This window comes from Chroicocephalus ridibundus, chromosome 3, assembly GCF_963924245.1.
Source record: "Chroicocephalus ridibundus chromosome 3, bChrRid1.1, whole genome shotgun sequence".
Lineage (NCBI taxonomy): Eukaryota > Metazoa > Chordata > Aves > Charadriiformes > Laridae > Chroicocephalus > Chroicocephalus ridibundus.
Genome location: NC_086286.1, coordinates 20,586,078 through 20,600,884, shown reverse-complemented (window position 1 = coordinate 20,600,884; position 14,807 = coordinate 20,586,078). Strand labels below are relative to the sequence as shown.

At 46.5% G+C, this 14,807-nt stretch overlaps 1 protein-coding gene across 2 annotated transcripts; it reads right to left on the bottom strand.

Moving 5' to 3' along the window:
• Positions 1-2,530: 2,530 nt before the first annotated feature.
• CHGB (chromogranin B) lies at positions 2,531-14,543 on the bottom strand. Of its 2 annotated transcripts, none has more exons than XM_063328319.1 (5): positions 14,445-14,543; positions 9,012-9,055; positions 7,606-7,699; positions 4,145-5,922; positions 2,531-2,938 (listed from the first exon to the last, which is right to left on the bottom strand). In XM_063328319.1, the coding sequence occupies exons 2-5, from the start codon at positions 9,012-9,014 to the stop codon at positions 2,855-2,857; spliced, it is 1,959 nt and encodes a 652-aa protein (XP_063184389.1). In that variant the 5' UTR covers positions 9,015-9,055; positions 14,445-14,543; the 3' UTR covers positions 2,531-2,854. The 2 variants fall into 2 exon arrangements, with proteins under 2 accessions (XP_063184389.1, XP_063184388.1); XM_063328318.1 differs by lacking the exon at positions 14,445-14,543 and adding an exon at positions 13,090-13,216.
• Positions 14,544-14,807: the final 264 nt, after the last annotated feature.

Here is a 14,807-nt window from a genome sequence, read left to right as displayed (position 1 = left end):
GGCTCCATTTCCCCAGCATCGTCAGTACTGAATCCTGGACCCCAATTTTTAAATGTGCCATAGTGCTTGTACCAATGAAAGATAATAAGAAACCAAGAAATAATTAATGTAAAATATTTTAAATTACAGATGTAAAAAATTTAAAATTACGATGGAACATATTCTATATGTAATAGCAGAAGAGCACACCTCGATGTAACATTGTTCCTATTTTTATTGAAACACATGAATAAATGAAGCTCTAAAGACTATAATAAGAGGAGCACTGTTAAAATGCAAGTGACGATTGTCTGAAACGCTAGGGAGCCTTTATATTTTTACACGTGACAAATTAGGGAAAATACAAAACAAATGAGAAGAAAGAGAGTGTGCCCTGTAAGACCTTAACACGAGTTGAAGATAAGGGATGTAATGAAAAGCATCTCTACGAGAAAAGACAAAGGGGGGTGAGGAAAAGGCTGGCGGTAGGTGCGTCCCTGTTTTTAGGCTCTGCAAAACACAACTCGGGAACCTGACAGAGCCTCAAGGCAGAAGGTCCAAGGACTTCTATCTCCAGAGGTATAAAACATAACCCATTGGTGTAATTTAATTTTGGTCAATGATGTGTAGATAGGGATGGGGGAAGGTAGCGGGTATCAAACCAGAGATGCATTCCTTGAGGCAGGATTAACAATCAGACCATGGAATTTGGCAGTAGCCGGAAAAGCCACTTTCCACCATGCAGGCGAATTGGCTGTCGCTGGCCCAGCACCATGCGTTACAGCCCAGGTGCCCCTCAGAGCCATCTCAGCTGTGGTTACAGCCACCTCCGCTCAGCTGTGGCTGCCTTCAAACACTTTTTGAATGAAATTTTGTAGGCGCTTTAAAAAAAAAAAAACCACGACAGCTTGAAATGGGCCACTTCCATCAGAAAAGAGCAGTTGTTATTTTGCAGTCTGGAAGCGAGGGCATTGTATGTGCGTCTGCCCGTGCTGCCGTCTCCTGAAGTGCTCCTCCAAGCTCAGACTCTGCACAGCGAGGGTGACAAAGGAGCTCCAGGTGCTGTTCACACCTCTTAATACACCAATACTTGTTTTAAATCGTACCACTGATGTTCAAGGCCAAAAGCATGCAATTTGCCTTTGAATAACACAAATTAATGTAAATTTTACTGGAGGGATGTTTAAAAAAAAAAAAAATAGCGTTACCCATCAAAAATTCTTGACTGGACAATGCAAATGCGTGGAGAGAAATGGACCAGGCATTTCTGGCTGCTTGGCCCTCGGTGCTTGAGGCGTTGGCCCCGCGCAGCTGCACAAGGACAAATAAAAGGGCCATCGCAAAGCTCTTGGAAGCCATTGAGGGATAGTTGGGTTTAAAGTCTTTAAAGCCTTAAGCAAAACATTGCTGATTCATATATCCGTATTTGCATAAGCTTAGCTTTGTTAAAAAAAAATAAATCGTTACTGAAGTTGCATACTTGAACAATTTAGAAAGTTTTCTGTGGTACAACTGCGGGTATTTGCTTCTAGGTATTTAGCTACTCACAGACATGCAGTCTCTCCTACCAGCTGGGGAAATAAGTACCAAGCTGCAATACTTACTGTACGGTACTGTAAATTTTAAAAGGGAGAGTCTCATAGTTTGACGACAGCAAACAAAGCATTTCTGCAGCTGGGACACTTTCTAACTTTCCTTACCGTTGCTGGAAAAGTCTGGTGAAACCATGGTCCTACTGAAGTCAAAATTCTGTCAACTTCTTTGGGCCAGGATTCAATTTTTGTGTACCTTAACCAAACAAGATGAAACGTTTGAGTGGCCTCACCAACACCCCTAGGCACAGACATGCTCACACCGTTCAAGGATCAGTAGCTCACTGCGTATTTCGTATTGCCTTACAGTTAATTGGAGAGTATATTTGTGTTTTAACGGGCAGGTGGATGAAATGGGTCAAGCTGAGGTGACAGATACCGCACATTTACTGGTAATGAGGCTCAGCTGAATCCTCTGTATAGCTCCTCTCTCCTGTGCATGGTGTTATACAAGCAACCGAAGACACTGCCACAGCAGAAAGTCTGTAAAAAACACATTTGGATAAGTTAAATTAAATTGAACCCCAGATATTTGGAGCAATTGAAATTAATTATGGGATCATTTCTTTTACTTCTTCGCAGTGTTGTAAGGTTACCAAATGGCTCCTTCCGTGCCCCGCTTATGTAAGGCATCGTACCGTCGATCACACGGAGCCCGTCCTGCCCCCCGGCTCGCTGGCTGCCGGGAAACTCGCCCCGTGCGCGATCAGACCGGCCCCAGAGCAGGGCACAGGGAACGCTTCCCACCACCACCCACGTAGTTCCTAGAGCAAATTAATTAGCATTCCGTCTTACCTCTTGTGCTTTTGCTAACTGGCAAATAGAAGGCACAGGTAGGCTCCTTGTAACTTTTAAAAAAATAACCGATGAACCGCACGTCAACATTTTGTACCTGATCTATCCGATACAGGTTGCTTTGAAATAACCCCATCAGTCAAATAAGCAAGGAGAAAGTTTCTTCCAAGATCAATGGTTTTTATTATTTCAAACTCAGACAAATATATTTCTGAAGAACACTAACACAGTTATTTTCACAAGCATATTAAAAATATCCGCCTTGCATGAAAGGTTATAATACTAAAATTCATGCTATTCAGATCTCAATAGCATAATAGCAAATTAAAGACGCTTTCAGCTGTATAAATCACTACACTATAGTGGACAGTAAGTAGTACTTCCTGGTTTTAGGGCAAACAACAATCCAGTGGCAGTGAATTTACCACGAAATACAGGTATCGTGAGTACAGCTACACCTAGCTTTGAAACGCCAAAGCAGATCATCTTCAGCCTCTCCTGTTGTCATTAAACTTCTCAGCTATTTTCTGCAGCTCCAAATCCATGGCGGCCAGGTTCTCCAGTTCTTTTTCCTGGGAAAACATAAAGAGCATTTTTCACGTCAAATAACGTTGGCAAATGTTTTGTTCCACGAAAACGAGAGACAAAAGACCGTTTCTGAGGCAGATACCTCCTGCTGTTCACTGGTCCCTGAGCAGCGTGCTGGGGTGAGGGGTGTTAACAGCAGCGCAGCACACACTTTGTAGATTTGTGCAATTTCCTGGTTTTAAGCTGAATTAGGGCTGGGGAAAGTATCAAAATTCTGAGAGCTGGCCTGAATTACAGTTTCATCTTTTTCACTTTAAAGTGCCCCGGTCTAGTAGTGACCTCCTGCCATCTCGCAGCTGCCGCCCCGCCGCAGCGTGCAGCCCCTTCTGCCCAGGTGATGGTCCCTTGGGAGGCTACAACCTCATGATCTCAGTGCTTCGGGCTTATGACACGGCAAGCACAGTGCGCAACAAGAGGAACGCCTCCATCTTACCAGATGCTAGGGGAAAAAAAGTTATGCAGCCAATTCTTGTTTATTAAGATGACTTGCTAACACCGTCTAACCTCTCTGTAAATTAGTATTAAACCTCCACCGCTCCCAGCCCAGCTTTGTGCAATAGATACAGTGACAGACACGAGGAACATCCAGCTGATGGGTGTAGACTCAGTTTTCCTGGACACGGAAGCAGAACAGGATGTCCAACAAGGAAAGGACTCACCTACATGGGAACTACATGGACAAATCGGGCTTCCAAGTGCAAGCCAGGTTCTGCTACACAATTACAGCCGGGAAGTCAAGTCAACGTGTAGCTGATGTTCACTCTAAATGTCAAACTTACGTTTCAGCTGTACATTTTAAACAATCCAAGAGACCAAGGGGTGCTTGCTAATTACCCCTCTGCTCCTGCTGCAACAGGCATCTTTGTTTTATTAGTCTGTAAGACCCTAGAAAGAGAGGTAGGGCCCATAGGAGGAAAATCTCCTTTCTCTTTCTGTCTTGAGGCAGACAGAAGCTAACGAGGATGCACATTGTCTTTATTTTACAAACTGTGCCCTGGGGTAATTCCACTGAATTCACTCAAAGAAAGCAGATTTTTAAATCACCGAAGATCTGGCTCTCAATGTGACTTAATCTTGTTTGCGTTTTCCCACGCACAGTTTACCAGCTGCCTTGGGAATGGATTTAGGAATGTGCACGTAGAGTTAGGATTCCCCAGCCTGTTGAGAGAAACCTGTGTACACACACATACCTCCTCTTCTGTCAGAGGCCTCTGGTGCAGACTTCCTCTGTCGTTCCTGATTACGTGACGTTTTTTCATGTCTTCTCCAGAATTGTACAACTCCGGGAATTCAGCTGATTTCTTCCGGTAATTCAGAAGTTGTGCAAGCTCATCCATCTTGTTGTATTGCCTTTTCATATCGTATCTGTTCATTTTGCCAAGATTCCTCTTCTCGGTGCGTCCATGGTTCAGGGCACTTAGGATTTGCTTTTTCTCCCACCAGTCGTAGTCATTATATTCAGGGAAAAGACTCTTCTCGTTCAGGGCGGGCCTGCCTTCCTCTTTGCCCTCCAGAAGCTGCTCCCCTGTGCTGTCCCGCTTCTCAAAGTGCTGGCTTTTCCACCACAGCAGCGGGTAGAAGGAGCTGTAGGATGCCGCAGTTCTCTTCTCGTTCTCTGCAGGGAGACGGCTTCTGTACTCTTCCCTCTCTGCATATCTTCCCTCCTCCATATTCTCCTCTTCATTTTCCATCTGATCACTGCTGTGATGTTTCTTTTCTACTTCCTCCTCCTCCTCCTCACTGTTGCCAGGATAGCGCTGCTGCTCTACACTGTCCTCAGTGCTGTAGTGTCTTCTGGCCTGCCCTTTGCGCTCTCGAATGTACGCTTTCTGTGAGCCTTCATCTTCATCATCCCACAAGCGGTATCTCCCTCCAGCACCATGCTGCTTGTCCTTGCTGCCACCACTGAGATACCTGTCCAGCTCTTCCTCACTTTCATCTCCAAGGTACGTCCTTCCTTCAGAATGGTGCCTCCTTGCCTCATGTGATCCATCATGGTGTCTCCTCTCCTCATGCCATTTTTCATTACTTTCTTCACTGTGGCGATGCCTCTTGTTTTCTTCTTCACTGCTCTCTTCACTCTGCTGCCACCTTTCTCTGTACTCCTCACGTCCTTGGTCTGTACGTCTCTTCTCCTCCACTTCTGCAGACCCATGCCTCCCACGATAATCACTCTTCTCCTCACGCTGCTGCTCAGACTCTTCATGATGTTTCTGATGGTGGTTCCGTTTGTCCCAGAGATGGGCCTCCTCTGTGTTTGATTCCTCAGCTAGTTCCTCCTTCTCACCACCATGGCCCCGCTTCTCTTCAGAGGAGTCACCCGTTCTATGCTTCCCATGGTAACCTTTGGGTTTGTAGGGTTGCTTTTCTTCCTCTCTTTCTTCACTCTCATCAGATTCTTCATGCTCTTGCTGATGGGAGAAATCACGTTCCTCAGACTCATGGTGGTATTTTTCACTTTTTTCTTCCTCTGCCTCTCCCTTTTCACCTTCCTGAATTCTTTTGTAAGGGCCCTGCATTCCCTCTTCCAAATGCCAGTGGCCCATGGGGCGCTGATCATTCCCATCAGGGAACTCCTCTGTGCTCATGCCTCCGGAGTGGGACTTCTTGTTGAGAACAGCATGCTCTACCTCCTCGTCATGACGCCTGCTTTCTTTGCTTTCTTCTTCACTGTGGTAGCTCTTCTCCTCCTCTCCTCTAACTTCCTGATAGTGTTTCTTTTCTTCTGTATGAAGTCTCTCTTCTTGAATAGGCGAGTGGTGTCCCCCCTCTTCTTCCTTGCTTTTACCTTCCTGGTGAGCAAGTTTCTCCTCATCACTTCCTTTCATGTACTTTTTAGATTCCTCTTCTGCCTGACTTTGCTCTTTCTCCACAGTCCCAGTATGATGTTCGTCAGTCTCTGCTGGGTCTTTCAAATGCCTCGCTTCAAGTTGGTTGTTTTCACTTCTCTCTCTGTCATTTCTAGCACCTACAATAACAACAGTAGCAAAAAGATTTGGACGGCATTAATTTTTTAATTCTGCTTTTAAACATCAGTCATTTTCTAATATTTTGCATGTTTGCCTGGAAAAGCATTAACTAATTTTCATTTAATTAGGCATTTTAAAAGTTCCACTGAAATTTCCAGAAGATCTTTTCCTCTTCAGCTTTCTTCTTTGTTTGTGATCACATTTTTAGTATTGAATTAAATTAACTCTCATTCCCATCAAAAACCAATGGGATCTGGAGTTGCGTTCGGTTCTTTGAATGTCAGGCCTTATCCACCACATATGCTTACTCACAAAAAAAGCAACCATCTCTTTCAGGCTACTCAAAAATATCTGGGGCTTTTAGCAAATTTTAAAAATTCTAAATTGACAAAAAAAAGAAAGAAATCAGTTACTTTGCAATAGCTATGTTTAATCAAATCATGCGCCTTCCACTATTTCCAAGATGCTAAATGGAAGTCTGACTCTGACCACAATGGTAACAGTGTATTTCTATGAAGATATCTCTGCTTCACTTACGTCTGTATAACATCAGAAATAGATCACAAATCCTAAAAGCTTTCAAACAAAAGCCGCACAGATTTAAAAATAGCTCATTATTTCTGAAAAGCTGCTCATTATCTGATATTCTTGGAGGAGATCTGTCTAATGGCAAAAACATGGTCCTTACCCTCTCTTTTCAGTAAGTGTTTTTTCATTTTCCAAAAAATGGCAAATATGCAGGCTTTTTCTGAAACTAACAGTGTCATAAACAAAGCTTGATGCCTGATGGCATTCAGCATCTCCTAGAATTTTGGGGCCAAGTTAGATACAAATACATGTATGCCCAAACCCATCCTTTTCTGATGACTGTGTTAGGGCCACGCATTATTCCCTCTATAAACAAGCAGGAGACAGATGGGTTTCATTATTGTTCTCGCTGGCAGGTAAGTTCAAGAACCTTTTTATTGTTCTGTAATCAAATAAATATAACTGGGCAGAAAAGCAAGATGTGCCTTCTGCAGTTTGGCACAGCGTCAAACTTAACCACCCGTCACTGCAGGCAGTAATCAAGCATGCAAACAGGTTTACACCTCAACATCGAGGCAGCGAAGCACCGTGCTGTAGGAATGAGCTCATCCGAAATGAGCACTCCCGCAGGGAGCTTTCAGCACACGTCTCCAGACCTCTGGAATCAGTACCACAAACTTCATCGTTTCTGGGCTGAGCAAAAGACTCCCTCTCCCAGGCTGGGCATGGATTCAGTTGCCACCAAGCGCAGGAGGCTTGTTGATTTAAGTGGTGTGGGAATGCTTTAAGATTTGAAGCCAGTTCCTGCCCTCTGGGATGCATTCAGCATGTGGTCCAAACCTGGTCACATTTGTGGACGTTCAAACCTGGTCACATTTGTGGACCTCTCAGGCTACCTAAAGAGCTTGTCTAGTTCTCTCAGTCTCTCCAGGTGGCTTAAGTAGAGCCAAAAATCATGTTAGCCAAAAATCCCTGACAGTCAGCAGGTCAGGCTCTTTGAGCAAGGCAGACTAAACAGAAGGAAACTGGAATTTTGACACTGAAATTTGGAGGCACCGGGTTCACATGGGCTGAAATTACAGTTCACCACCTCCAACACAGGAGACAATCCATCTACAAAATTCCTTTCACGAGTCAGGTAATGTTGTACTTACTCTTCTTCAGTATTTCTTTGCATTCGGGATTAATCGGTGGTGCATTTGGCTTAGACAGAGCATTGGACAGAACCTCCACTATGCACCGTGTTACCTAGAAGAAACAAAATAGGAGAAAAAATTCTCATGGCAAAAATGGAAATCTTATTTCTGACCCAGTTAGTGAGGAAGGCTAGTTTAGGTTTAGAGTTCAGGCTAATATTTATGAGGTTTGAGTAATCCCCATCTCTACCACAACTTCCTGCGCATTTGGGCAACAAGTGCTGCTCCTCAATTCCATACCAGTAAGAGGAGGATAGTCATTAGCTCTTTTTACCTCCCCTTTTGTTTGCATAGGTAACAGGCTCCTTTCGTACATTTCTAAATATTAAAATACCCTATTCAGTACAAAGAAGAGTCAAACAACACGTGGTAACGGCACCCTATGAAAAAAAAAAAAACCAAACCAACACATATTCAAAAAATAAGGACCATCCTGCAGGATCTGTCCAAACGATGCTGCTGCAAAGGTGTTACCAGAAGTATTGCTTGAATTGCCAATAATCCCAAAACGCCTTTATATCCTCTGTAAGTGAGATGTTCCACGTTTTCTCATGTGTGTGAGCTGTAAGCCTTACCTCTTTTAGTCCTTAACATTAAGCTGAATAGTCTTCTGGAAGCAGAGGAAATTGATTGATTTAGGGAAGTCGCAACAACCTCCTCTAACCTTAACCACTACCAAAGTAGCTCCTCTGCACAAATTCATGCAAAATGAAGTGCTGAAGTTATTGGTTGTGGGGGAGCACTCAGATCGTCAGGGGTTCGAGAGTCTCAGGCTGACAATCTGGGTGGCTGGATGGGAGGAGACAATAAAACATTTATATGGCTGTTTGTTTTTCAACTGGTTTTAGTTATTACCAGGTGTTTACTAACCTAAATGATCACCCTATCAACCTGTGGAGAGGGTCCGATGTCAGGTCACAGGTGCTGAGAGCAGCTAATGGCATTTATTTAATCAAACAGGTTAAGCATCTCTTTCCAATGCAGGAGATGTGGGGACTGCATTAGAAAGTCCATTACATAGTTAGTAACTGCAGGTATTTCACCTTTCTTCAAATCTGCCATCTCACTTTTTACACTCCAATAGTATGTACATAATATTTCAGATCATTTTTCAGACAACCGTAAAACGCAGAGTTTCAAAAGTACCGCGCTGACACAGGAAGCCACCTTCCATTTTCATCAAATGTACCAAAGTGCATGCAGGTGTGTTCTGACAGCTAAAGGGACTCCAAGTTCCACATGACCGATGATCTCTTAAGAGTTTACCCTTGAAAAAAAAGCATTACCCTGAGAGTTTAAAGACAAAACATGGAGAGCATGTGACTGATATTTTCTGAAATTCACTTTGACATACAGCTACTCACCATCTCTTCAATATGGTCTTTTTCCACTGGAACTGTGCTGACACCTAGAAGAAAAACAAATTATTACAGACTTATTAATCCTAGCAACAAGCATCACTGACAGCAGTCCTCAATCAAATCGGTCTGATGAGACGGCTTGAGTTTTGGGTTGGCAGGTCAGTAAACCAGACACATTTTGCAGTACATCTTTTCTTATTCAGGATGGAAAAGCAATGTAAAGTTGAAGCCTAGCATGAGAGAAGAGGCATGTTGACATTTCTAGCAGAAAAAGAATATACACCAAAAAATAGAAAGCAATGCTTAAATTCCAAGACCGGAGCTTTACTGCAAGTCAGGTCTTCATGTAGTTGCACTTGTTTCCTGGTTTTTTACCACCAAATAAGCAAGGTCTGGTTGTACCCCAAGAACCTTTTGGCTTCTGCAAGGGGTTCTGGGTGCCCGACCACCCCCTCCCCAATAGGAAACCATTCTTCGAGGCTTTAAAGCAACTACTGTCCCAATGCTACTGGATAAATCCTGTCTCGCTCAGACAGGAGGCGGCTCCCTGGGGTGATGGAAGAGCCAGAAGGGAAAGGAAAATTTCTGTTCACTGAGTGGTCCATTATCACCCCAAGAAATAAGCAAAAAAAACCCAAATCCCACTGGGAAACACTACTCCGGAAGGAAGCAGCACAACCTGCCTCTCTCTCTCTCTGTCCTGAGGACACGTGGAGTAATTAACACCTCCTTGCACCAGTTCTACTGGACCTGGTCCAAGGTATTTGCTTTTGGAAAGGAGCTGCTACAAATGAAACCTCCATGCTGCTTTACTTTGCCATCACTGCTGCAAAATGTCTCCAGCTGGTTAATGAGCTTGGCTGCTGTGCATTATTAATAAACCGTGTCAATTCTCGTCCACCTTGAGATTTGCAGAAGTGAAGTTAAGCAAGTCTGCCAGCCACACACGAGTACGTAGAAGCAAGGTTTATTTTATCATGGCTTCACAGAGTTACACACGGTATGTAATCATGGTACACAAATGCAGAGCTTGGGGTGCAGTTCTGAAGTTCTTACACAAATCAGGATAGTCTTAAATGCATCTATCACACTCTGCACCACTGCTTGGTTGGGACACTAGGAGGTCTTCTGTAACAGATTAACACCAAGCAGATTATGGAGATGAAGGGGGTCATTTCACCTTACAGCATCAGGAAAACTAACGCTGCCCTAAGGAAGTTTCCTGCGAAGCTGACAGGAGCGTGTAGCCTTGCGCTCTTGAAAGCGGCATAACATTTCTTCTTTCCATGTCTGCAGCGGAAGCAGACATCCCCTTGAGCACTGACTCCGTGTATAATAACTGAACACAATGTAATAATAACTCTCTTGATATTTCTACTGTCCTCTATTTTTGCTCCCTCAAACACATATGTAGCAATGTGCTTCTCCCTCCAGCCCCCGTCTCTTCTCTGCGTATACAACTGCGATCAGAGAAGGGAACCCACACGAGGATAGCACAGAAGGGATTCCCCTAAAATAGCACTACATCCCTACCCCACCACTTCCCCAGAACGCCAGGTGGTGTGTGTGGGAGATGGTGCTACACAGAGCCAACCCTCTCCCCCATCTTTTGCGTTCAGTGCTGACTGAAGCAGGCTTTGGGTTACTTTATTTACTAACCTACTATGCAAATAACTACCACACTGCACAGTGCTGACGCCGCTGCAGTCTAACCTGCCTGCCTCCCCCATCTGAGCACGGAGGATAAGGATGTACATACATGCGGGGGCAGGAAACTGGCAGCAAAGTCCCTTCTAGCAAAAAAAGCGTTATCCACTAAAAGGACATTCTCCTGATCCCACAGGGGTTGGAGACGCTGCTCTTACGGCACGAGCTGCTCACAGGCACCACTTACATGTCAGCAGAGGGGATGACCCGCTTCGTTGCCTCTTCTAGACGAGGCTCCTCTGGTCCTGCAGCCCACAAGAAATCATGGCACACACAAGGGCAAACATCTGATTTTGTCCGATCAGTGATGCTGCCACAGCACATCTCCTGCGAGTTATGCCCAGTTGATGTGATAAAGCACAGAACGGACAAACTTCTGAATGTCTTTTGCTCTATTAGAAATGCCAATTATGGGCTGCCTGTCGAGCGCTATGTCAGTGGTTCAGGAATATAACGTCAGGTTGTACTCACTGCCTTTGCCCTGTCATTCCAAAGCTCCCACTTCTCCAAGGAGATTTACAGATAGATAATAACCATTAAGCAAGTGCTTGGTTAATGATGAAAGCTGACATGCACAAAGAGGAAGCATTAGGCTATCATAACAATGTCAGAAGCAGCAAACGGTACTGGACATACATCCTATTATCCTGCCTGGAGGAACAAAATGAGTATCCAATCCATCCTAGAGACTGAAATAAAATATTGAGGCAGCTGCTCTGCCAGAGCCAAGAGAGGAAGCCCGTGGGGAGCCAGCATGCCCCACTTTACACCGCTGCTGGCAGCGCTAGCCCGTGCCAGCTGGCAAGAGCTCCCTCGGGGCCACCTGCCAGCTGGAGATGGCTTGCCAACACCTCTGCCTTCCTCTCCACATGTGCTCAGGAGGGGCGAAGCCATCACCCTGGCACTGCCGACAGCGGGACACCCACCCACCAGGCTTGTGAGGACACGGCAGACAGTACAATGGCAGCATTTCACAGCAGAAACAAAGTCAGAGCACACACCCAGATGGAAACCCTTCCCCTGCCCATGCAGGAAAACCTCAGCACATACTGACAAAGTAAAGCAAAGCCCTGGGTCTGCTTTTCCCTCCTGAACCAAATCTGCCCAGGCAGTTACGACCAGATTATGAGATTTTGCAGAAGTGCTGAGAGCTGATAAAAATCACAAAAAAGGATAGGAAATGCAGGACAAATTCAGGTGGTTTTTGCTTGCATCTCCAAGATTGGGACAGGTCTTTTGGTAGGTCCCTGATGAAATCCCCACATAGCTTTGTTTCATTAATGCCAATGACTCAGTGCAGTGCCATCGCTCACCAAAATGCCAGCAAAACCCCTTCCTAGGAAAGATCACGGAAACTTTGGCATATTGATTTGCAGAAGGAGCACTAGAAAGTTCTTGAAGTTAATGTTTCACTGATTCCCAGCCCCAAACAAACTCCTTAGTTCGTTCATTCTGGCTGACCTTTGAAAGCAAGAGAGCCAAAAAGGATGTAAAGAGGTACCTGACCTGTTTGATGGCAGAAATAGGAAAAAATAAGAAATCCCCATGGGGTTTGTGGAATAAGTCTGCTGAACTTCTTTGGGTTGGGGTCTCTCCCCCCATCTCCCACCCTCCCCTTTAATTACAACAAAGGCGCCTGAAGGTTGTCAAATTCATGACAGAGTTTCTGTACAAGTCCCAGAAGTGTTTCCATGTGGAGAGCTCTAAAACACCTAAAGCCGAATTACTCAACCCAGAATGACACTGATTCTTTCAAGAAATGATGTGGTATGCATAAAAAGCTATAAAGCCAAGCTATCACCTCACCCTATTGAATTTAATCTTCATTTCACAGTGTGGTTTTAATCTACAATGCCGCATGCCAAAAAAAATTTCTGTTAATTAAAGCTGCGGATCTGCTACTTTACAACCACCCCCCTGTATCAAAAACTAGCTGGGAAAAACCGAGCAGCCCCGCTGGAATGAAATGACATCGAGAACTCTTTGGGGAAAGAAACTGCCCTGGGGAGAGGGGGGGAGAAAAACAGATTAAAAGCAGCCCCTGCACGGCGTGAGGGCACAACTCCCGGCTATATTTCACGCACTACCCACACACACACACACGCACCCGGCGACCCGGGGGTGACGCAGGGCAGGCCGGGCATGACGTCATACACCCACCGATGGCGTCACCGCACCGATCTTCAGAGGCGAACCCCTCCATCCTCCTCCCTCCCACCAAGCACCCCTCGCCCGGTGGGGCTTTTCACTCGCCGCTCCCTCTCGGCGAAGGCGGGCTCCGCCGGACCTGCCGCTGCCGGCTGGGGGGCTGTCACCGGCCGCCGCCGCCCCTCCTCCCTCCCCCGGGGGGGTCCGCGCCCTGGCTCCCCCTCACCTGCCAGGGCGGCGGCCCCCAGGAGGCCGAGCAGCGCCAGCGGCCCCATGCTCCGCTCCTCGGCTGGGCTGGGCTCGGCGCGGCTCGGCGGCTGGCCGCTATTTAAAGGGGGGAGCGGGGGCGGAGGAGACGGGCGGGGGGGCCCCGCCGGGAGCCTGCGTCACTCCGAGCCCCCGGGGGCGGTGCCGCCACCGCCCCCCCCCCCCCCCCCCCCCGGTCCTCACCCCCGCAGCGCCGCCGTCCGCAGCATCCCCCTTTCCCCCCAGCATCCCCCGTTCCCCCCATCCCGCCGCCCCGCAACCCCCATCCCCATCCCGCTGCCCCCCGCTTCCCCCTCCCTACCCTCCCATCCCGGCCCCTCGCCGGGGAAGTCTCTCCCAGGCTGGGAAAGCCGAGCTCATTTTCCCTTCCTTGGCAGCTACCCCATCTCCTCCTCTGCCTCCCCTCCCGCCTATTATTCCCCATCCTCCGTTATTTTCCCCCAGAAAAGGGGAAAAGCGGGGTTTCCCTGCCCCCTCCTCCCTCTCAGAGGGTGCGGTATCATCCTTAGGTCTTTCCCACCGTCAGAGGATGCTGAGCCTCTCCCTACAGGGAGGAGGTGCGGTAAGCCATCCCTCTGGAACAGCTTTCACAAGAAATCACCTCTGCATTTCCACATCCATTTCTCATCAAAGCCTTTTCAGGTGCTGCAGCAGCCTTTTTCTCCTGCAAGGTTTCTCTCCCTTCCACTCACATCATTGCCCAGCAAACCCAGAACCAGAGAACAACTGGAAAGGGATCCCCGTACTTATGTCATCTGGTGAGTGAATGACACGCAGTGTTCCTCAAGAGTTTTACCAGGGAAATCACTGCTCTTAGCATCCATCTCCACAGGCAAACCTCTTATTTACTGTGATGATGCTCTGGAGAGCCACAGCAAACCTACAGACATCATGTTTTACATAATTTTCTTAAACAGCCCCCACTGTCCCGATTAGTCCCTCATGGACTGGAAAGTACAAATGACAAGCTATGATGAGCTCTCGGCAGAGCAAGTCTGAACGCTCCCCCCAGCTCCTGTCAGAGCCAGGCAAAGACATTGTAAAACCAGGGCTTGTTTTGCTTTTCCTTTCATTAACTCTTAGAGGGCCATCTCCAAATTATTACTGTATTTTTCAGTTGGTCTTTTTTGTTTGTTCTCAGGGCTAAACAGGTGGCCCTTTAATTGCCAGTGTTTCTGGAGGACAATGGATCTATATATCAAAATGGCAGTTATCTCTATTATCGTTCTGTGTACCGATTATCACATTGTGTATTAACAATGCCAGGCTGCTATAAATGTATAAAACAGGACACAACACTCTGGTAAAACTCACATGCAGCGTCATCTGTGCGTAATGGAAGCCGGGAACTTCATCTCCATTTGAAGCTTATTTCAGGAAGATGACCTTCAACTCCAGGAGGCAAAGCCAGAGACCTCGATCACTTTGTGTTCAGATTACAGTTTCTGCAAAATAACAGAACCCCGGCCACCATGAAAATCAACACTGCAACATCTCTGCTTCCTCCCGCGTGCCGTTCCCATACCGCCTATATAAGCCCTGTCTCCACAGGCAGATGCTTCTTTGGAAATCACCAGCCTTGACTGCAGGAAGTCAAGAGCCCGATTCAGAAGACTGAAGAATTTCACTGGCTGCAAAGGCCCCCATGTCCTCCCCTGCCTGTGTGAGGATTCAGCC